The sequence below is a fragment of the Bos grunniens genome, chromosome 12 (genome assembly GCF_055505025.1).
Source record: "Bos grunniens cultivar Pamir isolate PY7600 chromosome 12, Bosgru_T2T1.0, whole genome shotgun sequence".
Classification (NCBI taxonomy): domain Eukaryota; kingdom Metazoa; phylum Chordata; class Mammalia; order Artiodactyla; family Bovidae; genus Bos; species Bos grunniens.
In genome coordinates, this window is record NC_141176.1 from 79,359,662 (window position 1) to 79,374,278 (window position 14,617).

A 14,617-nucleotide genomic window follows, 5' to 3' on the forward strand; every position below is an offset into this window, starting at 1 on the left:
CGCATAATAGCCCATACATGTAATCAGTTATATCAGACTCATTAACGCACCATACCATTCATGGTAAGCAAATAATTGTAGCGCAAAGCAAGTAGTTAAACAAAACAAAAAGCAACACAACAGAATTTCTGAGTTGGAAGGGACTTGATCGTCTAGTACTCAATTTCCTCATTATTCACAGGACTCTAAAACCAGAGAGGTAAGAGAATTCCCCAAAGGCCACCCAGCCAGTCCTGCAAAGGCTGGACCTGTTTGCCTTCCTCCATCACTTTGTTCTTTGCATTAAACCATGGAAAATAGAAAACCTGGACGTTAGTCCCAGCCACTGTCACTAATTAAACTCAATGACCTGGAGCAAGCTCCTAATCCCCTTGTGTTTCATGTTTCTGAAAAATAAAATAACCCCTGAGATCCCTCCTGGCCCTCGCATTCTAACATCCAACGGAAGTGAGATCAAGTCTGCCTCAAAGGATGAGTTAATTCTTGGTAAAAAGGTGTAGTGTTTTTGCAAATCATTGCCAAAATTCAGCTGCACAAGCATTTGTCTGCAAATGTTAGTACAAGCTGAGGAATTTATTGATGGCAATTAGTCTGCTGCTAGCCGGCTGGCTCCACAGAGGCACTAGAAAGATGCAGTCACGGTTTCTGTAACAGAGCGCTGGGACTCAGTTGATCCCAGTGGTCCTTAGCACTCACCCATCTCCACTAGAGCTGTGTCTGAACACAAGGAGGTGGCAAAGATGAGTTTCCCAACTTGGTTCCCTAATTGTGGCAAGAGCCAATGAAGGTGTTTGCCATCAACAACACAAACCTTACATTGTCTGAGTAGAAGAAACCTAAAAGAAGCCCAGGCAGAAGATGCAGTGGGTGAAACTTGGAACTGAAATGGTGATGATGGACAAACCAGGATTCCTCTTGGAACCTGGCTGACTCATTTTAAATAGTACGAACTATGTAATTGGAGACGCTAGTTTCAAAATTCTGGACCCTATCTATGAACCTCCTGACATACTTCATTGGGATTCTTCCAAGAATAAGGGATCTTGTGTTCCGGACATCAATAAATGATACTTATGAAAGAGCAAGCATGTTACATGCAAGTAAAATGAGAAAACACATCATGCAGATGTTACAGATATGCGTGATTTAGTCCCTTCTCAATCTGTATCCTTATACAAAAAAAAAAAAAAAAATTGGGACAAGTCTAGAGAACACAGAAGTTATAACATTAAGAATTTAGATATTAGGATGTATAATTTTACTTTTCTTCCTAACAAAAATGATACAACCACAGCCCATATAAATATTAACAATTTGCTTTCTCCTAAAGAAGTAAAACATGGTAAAGCATTACTAAGGAGAAAATTATGATAAACTGATCCAAATATAATTGTTTTAGGATCTCTAAGTCATTAGAAAATACTATTAATAATGTAAATAAGTGTTCACAAACTTTAAAAATTAGTTGATAGGAAATAATTTTTATTATTACTGCCAAATAAAATGAGGAAGCAGTAATAACTTTAATTAACTCCCCAAACCTATAACAGCTCTCAAATTCTGCCATTGAGATATTCTGCATATAAATATTCCACATTCAGAGCTTAGACATTATGCCTTCCTTGCTATTAAAAACAATTTTTGAAATGGGCACTTTATGACTACTGTGGTATTAATATTTTTATATAATAATTTTTATATAACCTGGCACACAATTGTGTCAATTTGTCACCTGATCAGAAAGTCTTGGCATTGACATATGGCTTAAATTTTTTTTTCAAGTTCCCTAACATAGAAAATTTCTTACTCATATGCTAAAAAACAGTAAGGCAGGGCGGAACTATAACAGCACATTACAGGAACAAGATGCCAGAATACGACAGACAGACTGGAAATGTAAACCAAACCTAAATGCCTTCCTAATTTTGATACACTACAATAAAATTCAAGTATTTTCAAAGCTTGGGTTTTAGCATCTAAATGTGATTGATGCAGATATAAACCCTGATCAAGCTCATGGTTACCTTTTTCTTCCTCTGAAAGTTCTTCTATTGGTTCCAGTATGTGCGATGAGAATGCCTGTTCTATTAATGAGGAAAAATAAGAATAGTACAGACAGGACAACAGCAAAGTAAAATTAGTTCCTTTCAAACAATTTTGAAAGACATCGTTCCATAGTACTTTAACCAGGCCTGAAATAGCAGGCCTGAAATGGGGAAAAAAAATTAAGGCAAGGCAGTCAGTTAAAGCTGGTTACTTTTCCACAGTATCCGCCCTTTCTATGTATTTTCTGTTAACTCACTCTCAGGAAATTATATTTTTAAGTAATTAGGTTAAAATTTCTTGCTCATCAACTTAGTGCCAGACATGATTTCTTTAAAGCACAAGGACACAACTGCAGAAGTTCTTCTTCACTTATCCCTAAAAATATTTTTGACACAGACATAGTTTCCTTATATTATATATATATATTTCCCTATATCTTATATATATTTTCTTATATCATATATATATCTCCTTATATCTTGTATCTATATTTTTCCTTATATCATATATATATATTTTCCTTATATCTTAATCAGGTAGCTAAATAGAAAATTATCGAAACAATTTCAATTTCCAAAGATAAAAACAAATTCCCAGGGCCCTGGGGTTCCCACTTCTTGTTCGCCCCAGGGCCTTCGAGTGGAAGGACCAGAATAGTAGAAGGGCAAGGAGAGGTCTCTTGGGGTGAGCAGGAGGACTTAGACCCACTCTCATCATACACCTCTATGTCCCTAAACAATGTTTCACGTGCTCCCAGAGAATCAACGGGGTGAAGCTGTCATCAACGGATGACAGACGAAGGTGGGCTCTTCCCAATCCCACCCCAGAAGAGTGAGTGGGGGAGATGAAGTCTCTGGGTGACTTCCTGGGGAAATGCCACCGTGCACACACAAGAAAACCCAGGGCAGCATGGATAAAGCAAACCCCATCTATCAGCAGAGGGAATAGGAGGTCAGGGTTGGCTGAAGGTCTAACTAACCATAGCAGTCAGGCTTTAGGCACAGAGGGAAATGCAACCAAAAGTCTGGCTTAGGAGGTGCCTGGTTCACTCACTTTCAGCCTGGAGGCTGACACAGGTTGCCTGAACAGAGAGCTCTCCACCTGTTCCCACAAACGGAAGCCATTTCATTCCACCACCTGACCCCACGGTGGGTGACTGGGGAGGGTAATAGTGGCCAGTGATTACTCCCTGGGCTTCCAGGCACAGACCTAAGTGCTTCGCATGTATTATCTCAGATTTACTACCTCCTACTTTGAAGGTCTTCTAATTTATTAAAGGGTATTTCTGGTACTCTATTTTAGGCATATACAAATATATATACATATACACACACACACATATGTATCTAATAGCTATATTTAAGTATTTATAACTAGGTTCTTACAGCTAGTTCAGCAATATAGTCAACATCTCTAACACTGACTACATGGGAGAAATGCATTTTGAACTACTTTCAAATGAACTGTCAGCACACAGTCTATCAGTAAATAGGATTCCACTTTAATTCTGGAACATAAACATGGCTGCACCACAAAGGAGCATGTGATTCAAACCCTGTAACACAAGTGGTGAACACCACAAATGTGCTTTTGAATTTATTATTCAGCATCAAGATTTTAAAATTATACGGATGAAGAAAAAAAATGTGTAACTATGGGTGGTGGTGGACATTAACTAGACGTGGTGATTATTTTGCAACATATACAAATATCAAATCATTATATTGTATACCTGCAAATAATATAATGTTATATGTTAACTATACTTCAATAAAAAGTTTAAAAATTAAAAAAAGTAAGATTACACAAGTATTCTCCTAATTTGAACTGCTGAAAACAGAGATTTAAGAGGATAGCTAATTTCATTTTTTAAGTCACAGTTTATATTTTATTGAAATTTCTGAAAAAGACAAAAATAAAAGTTATAAGGAAAACTTTTATAAAATCTTATAATATCATAATATACAAACTTATTATATTATAGGGATAATCCTATGAATTATCTTTCTTGAGTCAGGATTAATGGTCAAAACCTGACATTTCCTGCAGTGGTGCAGAAGGCAGGGGAAGGACAGATTTCTGAATCTGGACTCCTACAATAATAAAGGCTGAGGAAGCGAGGTTGACCAGACCCCAGAGCACCAAAAGCAGGCTGATGTCCCAGATTTGGGACGGAAGGCCTGCCATCTTCATGCTTTATAAGCCATAGGTCCAGCCTCCAGTTCTGTCCTGAGCTGAGTTGAAATGCTCAGAGGCTTCCAGAAAAATCTTTCTGTCAGTCTCCCACCATTATCTCCAGAAGAAAAAATCCCAGTTCTTCACCCAGCCCTTTCTCCACTGGCTGACTTTGTTGGACTTCATCGCCCCACGCTAGAAGCTAATGTTTAGCCCGTGCATGCTCAGCAACTTCTGCTCCAAAGGCCTTGCCTCATCCACCCTGACCACAGCCCAGTGGAGTAGCCAAGACTCTTCTCCCCATCTGGCAAACAAGGAAACCCAAGTCCACGGTCTCATGACTCAACCATGAATCCAGACTCTTTCCAAACTCCAGGCTCTTGGCCATGAAGCTCCAATGCCGTCCCACTGATGCCCGTGGGGTTTGTCTTCCAGACATCGTCCAGCCAGAACCTGAGCTCATCATGTTCTAGCCTTTCTCTCTCCTTTGCTCTCCAATCACTGGCACAGCCTTTCCACCAATCCCATAGAACGGCTGTTATGGTCACTCCCTCCCATTTCATCACTGTAACCCCAATCCCTAGGTAAGGAATCTCTTGTTGCTTAGTTGCTCAGTTGTATCCGACTCTTTGCAACCCCACAGACAGTAGCCCACCAAGCTCCTCTGTCCATGGGATTCTCCAGGCAAGAATACTGGAGTGGGTTGCCATTTCCTTCTCCAGGGGATCTTCCTGACCTACGGACTAAACTCACATCTCCAGCTTGGCAGGCAGATTCTCTACCACTGAGCCACCTGGGAAGCCTGTCAAAAAGGAGAGGAGACCATTCAAGGACAGACTAGGAATCTCTCAGACTATGTCTAACATCACCAACTGATCTCCCAGCTCAGATTCTTTGAATTCTTCCTACAGCCCAGCTCTCCAATCCTGCCATGCTCAGTCTCTGAACATTCAACAGCTATGAAATGCCACAAGAAAGACCCAAACAGCTTCAGTCTATCACTCAGTGGTTGCCATAAGCAACCTCAACCAGCATCCCTCCAATCTCTTCTGCACATTCCCCACTCTGTCAACAAATTCATCGGCACCAATAATTCACATCCAGTGCTCTCCTGCCACCTTTTGCTGCTAATTTCTGCCTGTCTCCACGGAGAGGAGCAGCTAGTACCCCTCTCCCTAGGGCAACACATATCTTATAAGTGTTCACCTCGACTCTGGACAACTCCAGAATGCCTCTCCCAGCTCTAAAACCCCCAGTCAGACCTGCTGAGACCTCTACTGCAGCTGCCTCTGAGATCAACGTCCCTTTAACACCCAACCCTGCTTCTCTCACGGGTGTCATCTGAGAGCAGTGCCCAAATCTCACCTGCAAACCTCCACCCCGCAGCCTGTGTCTCGGGGAACCCAACCTCAGCTGGTGAGTAATCATGAGATTTTTCATGGTAAAGGACCTCATCGAGGTTTATGATAGAACAAAAGGAAAGACAGAGAGGAAGCTGGGCTAATTAATGTTGTGCAATCCGTGACCAACCCTCCCTGTCCTCTCCAACCTCCTGCCCCCCAACCCCCAGCACCTTGGGAAACTGCCATGCCTTGGGGCGGGGGCAGTGGGCCCCCGCCAAGCCGGGTCCTCACTCCTAACCATTGAGATGCCCACAAATCAGCTTTGATCCCAATCCAAGGGCTGTGGGCCTCATGCCAGGCTGGCATTTAAAATGAGCATTTCAATCACAGCAGATGCCAGCAAGGGAGCATGGCTAATTCATGCAGCCCCAGCCTGGGCAGGGCGGGACCCACATGGAACACGATGCTCTAAAACTGACAGACTTGTTGGGACCCTGGAATCAGCCCCAGATAGCATTCCATGCCTACCATACGTGTCCCTGCTCAGGCACCGAAAATATAAAACAATGAAAACACGGCCCTCATATAATGTCAGATAGGAAGCTAGCAAAAACAAAGGGGAAACAAAAGAAACTAAAATACATGTTGATATACAAAAAGAAATAGCCAGCAATGCCTTATAAAAATCAACCCTAAAAAAGGAGGCAACAGAGAGATATTAACCTGACATAAATAATATGAATAGACAATAATTGTTAGAAATGATTTCCTCCTATATTCATATATAATTCATATTGAATATATTCATATATTTCTCTCTGTTACTGGTTCAAAGGAAAAAAACCCTGCATGTTCTAAACACTTGAAGATAACATCCAATATGTGAAGAATTTATGCATTACGTATTACAAACACATGCCCAAGGGAACCAATCCCCCTGAAATGATCTTAGAAAAAAAATCAGGGGCAGTAAACACTTCATGAATCAGTCAGTGAGTAAAGAGAATAATTACAAAAGGCCATCATACGTGAACCACAATATTTCTGAAGACAAAAAATCCAACTCAACTGGCCATGGATTTAAGTCCAAAGTAAAAGGCTAAATAGAGAAGTGGAATAAAGTAATCATTAGATTCCAGAAACATTTGTAGGTAAGACAGGACAAAGATGGTCCCCCTCCCACTTTAAATCACTTAACACACAGCAGACCACAGGAAAACAATATATTGAAAACATACCATAAAAATTGCTAGTACCTTAGTTGTATAAAAATATGTTTATAAATATTCACCCTGTCTACTGGATCATGTTAATAACAATTATTACCCTGTGACCTGGTCCAAGACCTGGATCCTGGCAGTAATTTCATCCAGGGGGTCCTACTTTTTCCTTTGGTTTCCATCACGTGTCTTTTCTAGATTTTCTCAACCAATCCCTGAAACTGTTTGCTTAAAAAAGGTGACTGGCTTCCACATTGAAAGTTATACAAACAATCACGTATGCCCTGTGGCATGTGCTGGTTGGCTGGTCTAGTAGGAAAGTCACCCTTTTACCCGATACCTACTACTTTCCACCAAAAATCACAGATGCTCCAAGAACTACTCAGAGTTAAAAATCTCTACTTGTGAGCCCAGCAATAGATACATTTTCTACTTTATGCCTGGTAGGTTTGACTAGTTCATAGTAACATTACATAGGAAGACTGCAGTTTTATTAACTGTTCTGCATTCATCAAAATGTTTTGTTTGCATAAATAACCCCCACAGAAGCACTTTGCAGTTAATAAGTTATCTAACTCAGGTGGAAACTGTATATAAAACGCTGAGACTTTGCTGAAACTTACCATGTGCCATTGGTAGACTTGACTTCGCATCCAGTGTCTGGGCGGCTGGGGCATTCACTGAAAAAGCATAAAAATGTAATTACAGGGTCCTGTATTTACAGCATCTACATCTGAACATGAGGATAAACTGAGTATTCATCAAATTAGTCAAGGTATATTAATATACAGATCATGAGGGGACAAATGTTTCAAATGACAAAGATAGCACCAACTAACCTAAACCAAATTTATAACAATTTGATATACAATCCACCCTTTTCAAATATACAAGTCAGTGGGTTTTAATACAGTCACAGAGGTGTACAACCACAACCACTCTCAAGTTTTTGAACATACTCATTACATGTACACCTCCCCAAATACCCACGTTTATTAGCCCCATCTCTCCCTCCCTGCAGGCCCGGGCAATCAAAGATCTACTTTCTATCAAGGAAAGTTATGACCAACCTAGATAGCATATTCAAAAGCAGAGACATTACTTTGCCAACAAAGGTTCATCTAGTCAAGGCTATGGTTTTTCCTGTGGTCATGTATGGATGTGAGAGTTGGACTGTGAAGAAGGCTGAGCGCTGAAGAATTGATGCTTTTGAACTGTGGTATTGGAGAAGACTGTTGAGAGTTCCTTGGACTACAAGGAGATCCAACCAGGCCATTCTAAAGGAGATCGGCCCTGGGATTTCTTTGGAAGGAATGATGCTGGAGCTGAAACTCCCAGTACTTTGGCCACCTCATGAGAAGAGTTGACTCATTGGAAAAGACTCTGATGCTGGGAGGGATTGGGGGCAGGAGGAGAAGGGGACGACAGAGGATGAGATGGCTGGATGGCATCACTGACCCGATGGACATGAGTCTGAGTGAACTCTGGGAGTTGGTGATGGACAAGGAGGCCTGGCGTGCTATGATTCATGGGGTCGCAAAGAGTCAGACATGACTGAGCGACTGATCTGATCTGATCTGATCTCTATGGATTTGCCTATTCTGGTCTTTACTTACAAATGGAATCATATAATTAGTTATGCGACCTTCTGTAGTCCGCTTACTTTAACTTAGCATCATGTTTTCATGTTTCATCCATGTTGAAGCACGTGTCAGCATTAGCATGTATTTTTATTGCCAAATAACATTCCATTTTGTAGATAAACCACGTTTTATTTATCTATTCATTAGTTGATGGCCATTAGGGCTTTTTCCACTTTGGGGCTATTAAGAATAATGCTGCTATGGATGTTCATGTACAATAAACCAATTTATAAGACTATCCCAATCACTGGGCTGAAAGACACCTTTTAAAGGCATTAATTCAGCTACAGCCTTTAGAAGAGTATACCTGATTCAAGTAAGACTGAACACTCGTCAAAATATCTCAGAAAATTAGATTCCACAGCCTCTCTTCTAATACTGACAATTTCTATCTGAGGTTCCTCTCTCAACTATTTGTCTATTAGTTTACTGACTCTTTCCATAGCTTATTAAAAACAGATCTTTAATTCTAATCCTATCTAAGAAATACTGGTCACAAGCCCTAGCTACCCCTGTAGGCATACAATTTCATCTTTACAATGGCTAGTGTAAAAGTGTTCAACTTCTAACTATGGGTAAACTGCTAACGATTCTGGAAATATGGCCTTCGAACCCATCTGCAACTTGCTAAGCTAGATCCAGGTTTGACAAACTACAGTCTATAAGACACACCAACACCTGCCTGTTTTTCTAAATAAAGTTTTATTGGAACATGTTATCGTTTCAATGGGCTTCCCAGGTGGTGTTAGTGGTGAAGAACCCACCTGCTAATGCAGGAGACTAAGAGGTGCAGGTTCAATCCCTGGGTCAGGAAGATCCCCTGTTAGGAGGGCACGGCAGCCCACTCCAGTATTCTTGCCTGGGAAATCCCATAGACAGAGGAGCCTGGCGAGCTACAATCCATGGGGCCGCAAAGAGTCAGACACAACTGAAGCAACTTAGCATGACAGTTCCAATACTGTGCTGCTGCTGCTGCTGCTGCTAAGTCACTTCAGTCACGTCCAACTCTGTGTGACCCCATAGACGGCAGCCCACCAGGCTCCCCCGTATTGTGCTAAGTATAATTAAAATATAAACAATAATAATTGAATGTCTTGTAGTTTTTCCATACTTCTCTGAAATGCTTCTGTTCTCCCCTTAGCTCTACTGCTCTTCAACTGCCCTCTCCTCCTCAGCATCTCTCAACCTCTTCAGCTTCCAGGACCAACATCAACAGGCCTCAAGATGCAGTTGAGCATTTAAAACCATCAGCCCTTTCCAGTCAATTGTGCCCAGTTCCCAAACATGCTCATCAGTGTCCTTTCATCATTACAAGTCCTGGGCCCACATGCGTGGCCGTTCCGTGCCCGGCCTCGGGGCAGGCCCTCCCTTAGTATTCAGATCCTGTTCACACGCTTTCCTGAATGGAACAAAAATATTTCAACTAATATTAAGAAGACAATCCATCCATTTCTCAACTGTACAGATGATGTCTTTTTGGATTCTAGCCAAATCCTGACAGCTCTGGAAGACAGCGGTGCTGTGACTTTGTGAGTGACTGACCCAAGGGCCTTGGGTCAAACCCTGCAGCACGGGGTCTCAGAGATGCCAAAATGTGGTGGTCACGACACACAGTCATATCGTCACAGTGCTTTGCCTTGGGAAACCCAGAGCACACACCGGGGTGACGCCAAGGAATTTTTAGCCATTCCTTTATTAGGCAAACTGTTAAGGTAATAGGTATGGCTAACCAAAACCACCACAAAACCACACGGACATTTATAATAGTGGGTTTTAGAACCAGGTCAAGGCCAGGAATCAAAATAGATCATTATGTAATCTCCAGACACACTGATGTTCCAAGAATCATCTCTAAAAAGAATAAGCAGAAGTTATATATGGGTTTAAGCACTTTAAAACTATCTTTAGAACCCTGAGCCTATTACAGAAACTTACTTGGTACAGTTGGGGCAGTTGGCTTAGATTCAAAAGTTTGCCAGGTTAAAAGATTCCCTGAAATAAAAAAAGATAAATTAATAACAAAACCCACAAGCTATGGGTTATAGTTTGCTAGTGTACATCCTAATATTTTCCCCAAAAATACAATACATGAAATGTACCAACATGTAGTGACTTACCCAACAAAGATGTTTAACATAAATCCCTTCAAAGTTAACTTTTTCTAAAATTATTTTTCAAATATTTATCCCAATTATTCAGGTATTCCTAATTGTCTGAACTGTAACTATTTCAAGAGAAGTTACAGGAAACTACCACTCTTCCCAAAACTTGATCTTAAAACAAGGAAACCAAGTGTGCAGGTCAACATACAGGCCAATCTCATTTTACTGCACTTTAATGTACTTTGAAGATACCGCACTTTTACAAATTGAAGGTTTGCAGCAACTCTGTGTTGTCAGGTGACAGCATTTTTAGCAATACAGTATATGTGCATTTTTTTAGACATAATGCTATTGTACACTTAACAGACTATGGTATAGTATAAGCATAACTCATATACACTGGAAAATAAAAAAAATTGTGTGACTCGCTGTATTGTGATTACCGGTTGTATTGCAGTGGTCTACAACTGAACCTGCAATGTTTCCAAGACATGCCTGCATTTCTCATGACCCCAGAAACAGGGAGGAAATGCAACCCATACACCCAGTACCAATTCCTAGTTGGCATCCCTCAAGTAGACAAAGATGCCCTACTATCTGAGACAGATGGGAACCAAGACTGGGACCACTCAGAAGGCAATCAGGCAGAAGGCAAGCTTGATGCTATGATGGGAGACTATACTTCTGACTCCCAGTCCCGCTTCTAGACCAGTTCCTGAATGTTGTGGAAATGGGTGGCTATCATTGCTATTTTCAGTAGGCTGTATATCCCCCTACTATGCTTAGAGCAAACCCTCAACCCCAGCCGACCATGACAAAGAATCGCGCATCAAGCCTCCATAGCACTTTAGGATAATTAAGAGTTTACTATCAATAACAATAGCCAACACTGATGAGTATTTAACAGGTGCTCTTTATACATTTTCCCATTTAATCCTCATAACAAGTCTATGATGTAAATACTACTAATATTCCAGCTTCTGAGCTGAGGAAACTGGGGCAGAGGCTCACAAAGCTACAAAGTGCCAGAGATGGGAGCTGAACCCAGCCTGCCTCTGGACTCTGTGCTTTTAATCCTAAGTCATCTAACTGCACATTCATCCAAGGGTACAGTTACTGAGCATGTATTATGTGCATAACAATACTCTGATAAAAAGCACAGGAGACCATTTGATGACAGATTAGGTATTTGAAATTCTTCAACTCTCTGGGTTGTGGTAACAGAGCTCCCAAGTCAAAATAACTAGAGGAATGTCATCTTAGCACCCATGAACCGTCTCAGCCCCACATTCACCAATGTTCAGAACACTGTTAGGATGGCCCACCTTGCCTTCAGCACTGGGATCCTGGTCCACTTACCTTTGGGTTCACTGACACTGTTTAACGGTTTACTGGTGAACTCTTTAATCTGTAAAGAAGAAGAGTCTTTCAGCGATCCATGTTTGAAACTAGACAGGGATGTACTGGATGATCAACAGATACTCAGCTCAGTAAATGAACCTTTTCACTAAATGCCCCAAAGACACAGGACATGTGGACTTTAATGACATGGAGACAAAAGTTTTAGAAAAGCAGCATTTGGATTCAGCCGCTTCTCAAAGGAATTAGCGAAAGAAATTCTTAGGTGCCTTCACATTTATCCTGATTTTTAACCGAAAAAATCTAATTGCTCTATAGTATTTCAAAAATACCTTTTAAAAAATTATTTTATTGACTTGGACAAACAACCACGGTGGGGTGGGAATATATTCTATCTTCATCTTATCCAACTTACAAATGCTCTAAAGACATATGTTCTTAAATAAGTTGCACTGGTTACAGAAAAATGGTGCCAATATATATACACCAAAATACCTGCTGTCTCTGAGTGATGATCAGCTCGTTCTGTTCCTGGAGCCTCTGCCCTAACTCTTCTATCCTTTTCTTGTAGAAGACATTACTTGCATTTAGATCGTCTATCATTGAAGTTCGAAGTTTCTCTATATGTGACAGGAGCTGCAAGAAAACGAGGAAGAAAGGCATCCATATGGAACCTGCATGTAAATTTCTTCTTTCTGCAGTTTGTATGTACACACCCCACCTTCTCACTGGCTTATGTCATCTGCACATTGACTAACTCTCTGATCACCATGTCCCCAAGGCCCTGGCTGTTACAAGGGGCTTGATCTCTGTTCCCAGGGAGCTCACGGTCCAAAATAGACAACACTGATCATGTGAACCGCATAGTAACCCATTACATGAAATCACATGGGGTGGAGTGAGGATAATGGACCGGGCCACCCGCAGAGCAACTCCGACCCCAGGCAGTCCTGTCCTTACAAGTCCACACATATCATCCCAGCTGGAAAGCATACTCCCCCAGCCAGAGAGCCCAACTTAATTATTTTATACACCTAGCAGTCTCTGTCCCTTGGCAGGTTCTCAATAAATATTCATTGAGAAATGAAAGGGGGTTGGGGGTTGAGGAAAAGAGGAAGAGAGGAGGGAGAAGGGTAGAGAGAGGGTGGAAAGGATGGATGGAGGAAGGGAAGAGAAGGAAGGGAAGCACAGGGCAGATAGATCCAAAGATGCACAGATTCATCTCTAGAGGGAGTATCAGTTCTGGACAAGAATTCAAGAAAAGAACTTCCCTGGTGGTCAAGGCTAAGATTCGTGCTCCCAATGCAGGGGACCTCGGTTTGATCCCTGGTCAGGTAACTAGATCCCACTGACCACAACTAAGATCCTGCATGCTGCAACTAAGACCCAGCCCAGCCAAATTAATTAACTAAATATTTTTTGAAAAAGAATACAAGAATTTGGTTTCAAAAATTCAAGGAAACATTCTTAAAGCAATTTCAGATGTTGCTTAAAAGGAGGAGAAAAAACCCTTGGTAAATGGCACGAAGGATGTTCCAAGCCTGTGGCCTGGGAATGGAGACAGGGACCTGCAGGTCAGAAAAGGTGGGTAACTGTGTTGAGAGGCGCACAAAGAGAGCCTGGAGCAGCATTTCCTAACTGGAGAGGTTCGTTTGTTTTTTAAACAAAGACTCAACACATTTTAGAGGCTAAAACGTTAAGCACATCTTGTTGAACCTACACCACAGCATCATGGATACATGTTTTGACCCCGTTGTTCAGATGGGGAGACTCAGGTCTAGAGAGGTAAGTAGCTGACCCACATGCAGACAGCTGGAGGAGGGAAGAGCCTAGACCTCAGCTTTCCTGTCTTCCAAGTCCACACTCTCAAACTTAGTGTCTGTGTCACGAGATGTGTTAAGAAATTGTGTATGCATGCTTAGCTGCTCAGTCTTGTTTGACTCTTTGTGACCCTATGAACTGTACCCCGCCAGGCTCTTTTGTCCTTGGGATTTCCCAGGAAAGAGTACTGGATCGGGCTGCCATTTCCTCCTCCAAGGAATCTTCCTGACCCAGGGACGGAACCCGTGTCTCCTGCACTTCCTGCATTGGCAGACAGATCTTTACCAATGCGCCACTTGGGAATCCTTATTCACAAGAGTGAACAAGAATGAACCCTAAAATAATGGTGGATTTTGGGGGATAATGACATATCAATATAGGTTCACCAGTTGTAACAAATGTATCACTCTGGTACAGGGCGTTGATAATGCGGGAGGCTGTACATGGCAGGGGTGTGGGGGGCGGGGTATTTGGAAACTCTGTGTATTTCCTCTTCAATGTTTCTGTGAACCTAAAAGTACTCTAAAAACAATCTAATTTACATTTAACAGACACATAACAAAAACAACAACAAAAAGTTAAAGCTCTCCATCAATACATAGCAGGATCTTCTCTCTGAAGGGCTGTGTGCTCATATGAGGCCGGACAAACCACAGGTTGAACCAAGTTACAAAGGTTACCTGAGTAAAGACTAGAAAGAAACCTTACATATCCCAATGGATGCCAACAATCTCAATGGCAGAAAAACACTTTCAAGAACCTTCCCCACATTTTCAGAGACCACTGTAAGAGTGCCCCCCACAAAACAGTCTGGGAAATCCTGAGCAGGAAAGTAGGAGAAGCTAATAAAAATGTCCAGAGGTCTCGGGGGGAGGTTTAGGATCAACAATATGGGGACTCATTGCAGG

The 14,617-nt window shown here is 41.6% G+C and overlaps 1 protein-coding gene across 9 annotated transcripts in view; it reads right to left on the reverse strand.

Moving 5' to 3' along the window:
• Window positions 1-14,617, reverse strand: part of DZIP1 (DAZ interacting zinc finger protein 1) — a 51,345-nt gene that overhangs the window by 15,500 nt on the left and 21,228 nt on the right. For 5 of the 9 annotated variants that reach the window (XM_086330275.1, XM_086330277.1, XM_086330280.1 and 2 more), the window contains 5 exons: window positions 12,384-12,524; window positions 11,889-11,937; window positions 10,363-10,419; window positions 7,408-7,464; window positions 2,025-2,084 (listed from right to left, as the gene is read on the reverse strand). In XM_086330275.1, the coding sequence (XP_086186401.1) occupies window positions 2,025-2,084; window positions 7,408-7,464; window positions 10,363-10,419; window positions 11,889-11,937; window positions 12,384-12,524 (364 nt within the window). The remainder of the gene's footprint in view (window positions 1-2,024; window positions 2,085-7,407; window positions 7,465-10,362; window positions 10,420-11,888; window positions 11,938-12,383; window positions 12,525-14,617) is intronic. The other 4 variants (XM_086330282.1, XM_086330281.1, XM_086330283.1 and 1 more) reach the window with 1 other exon arrangement.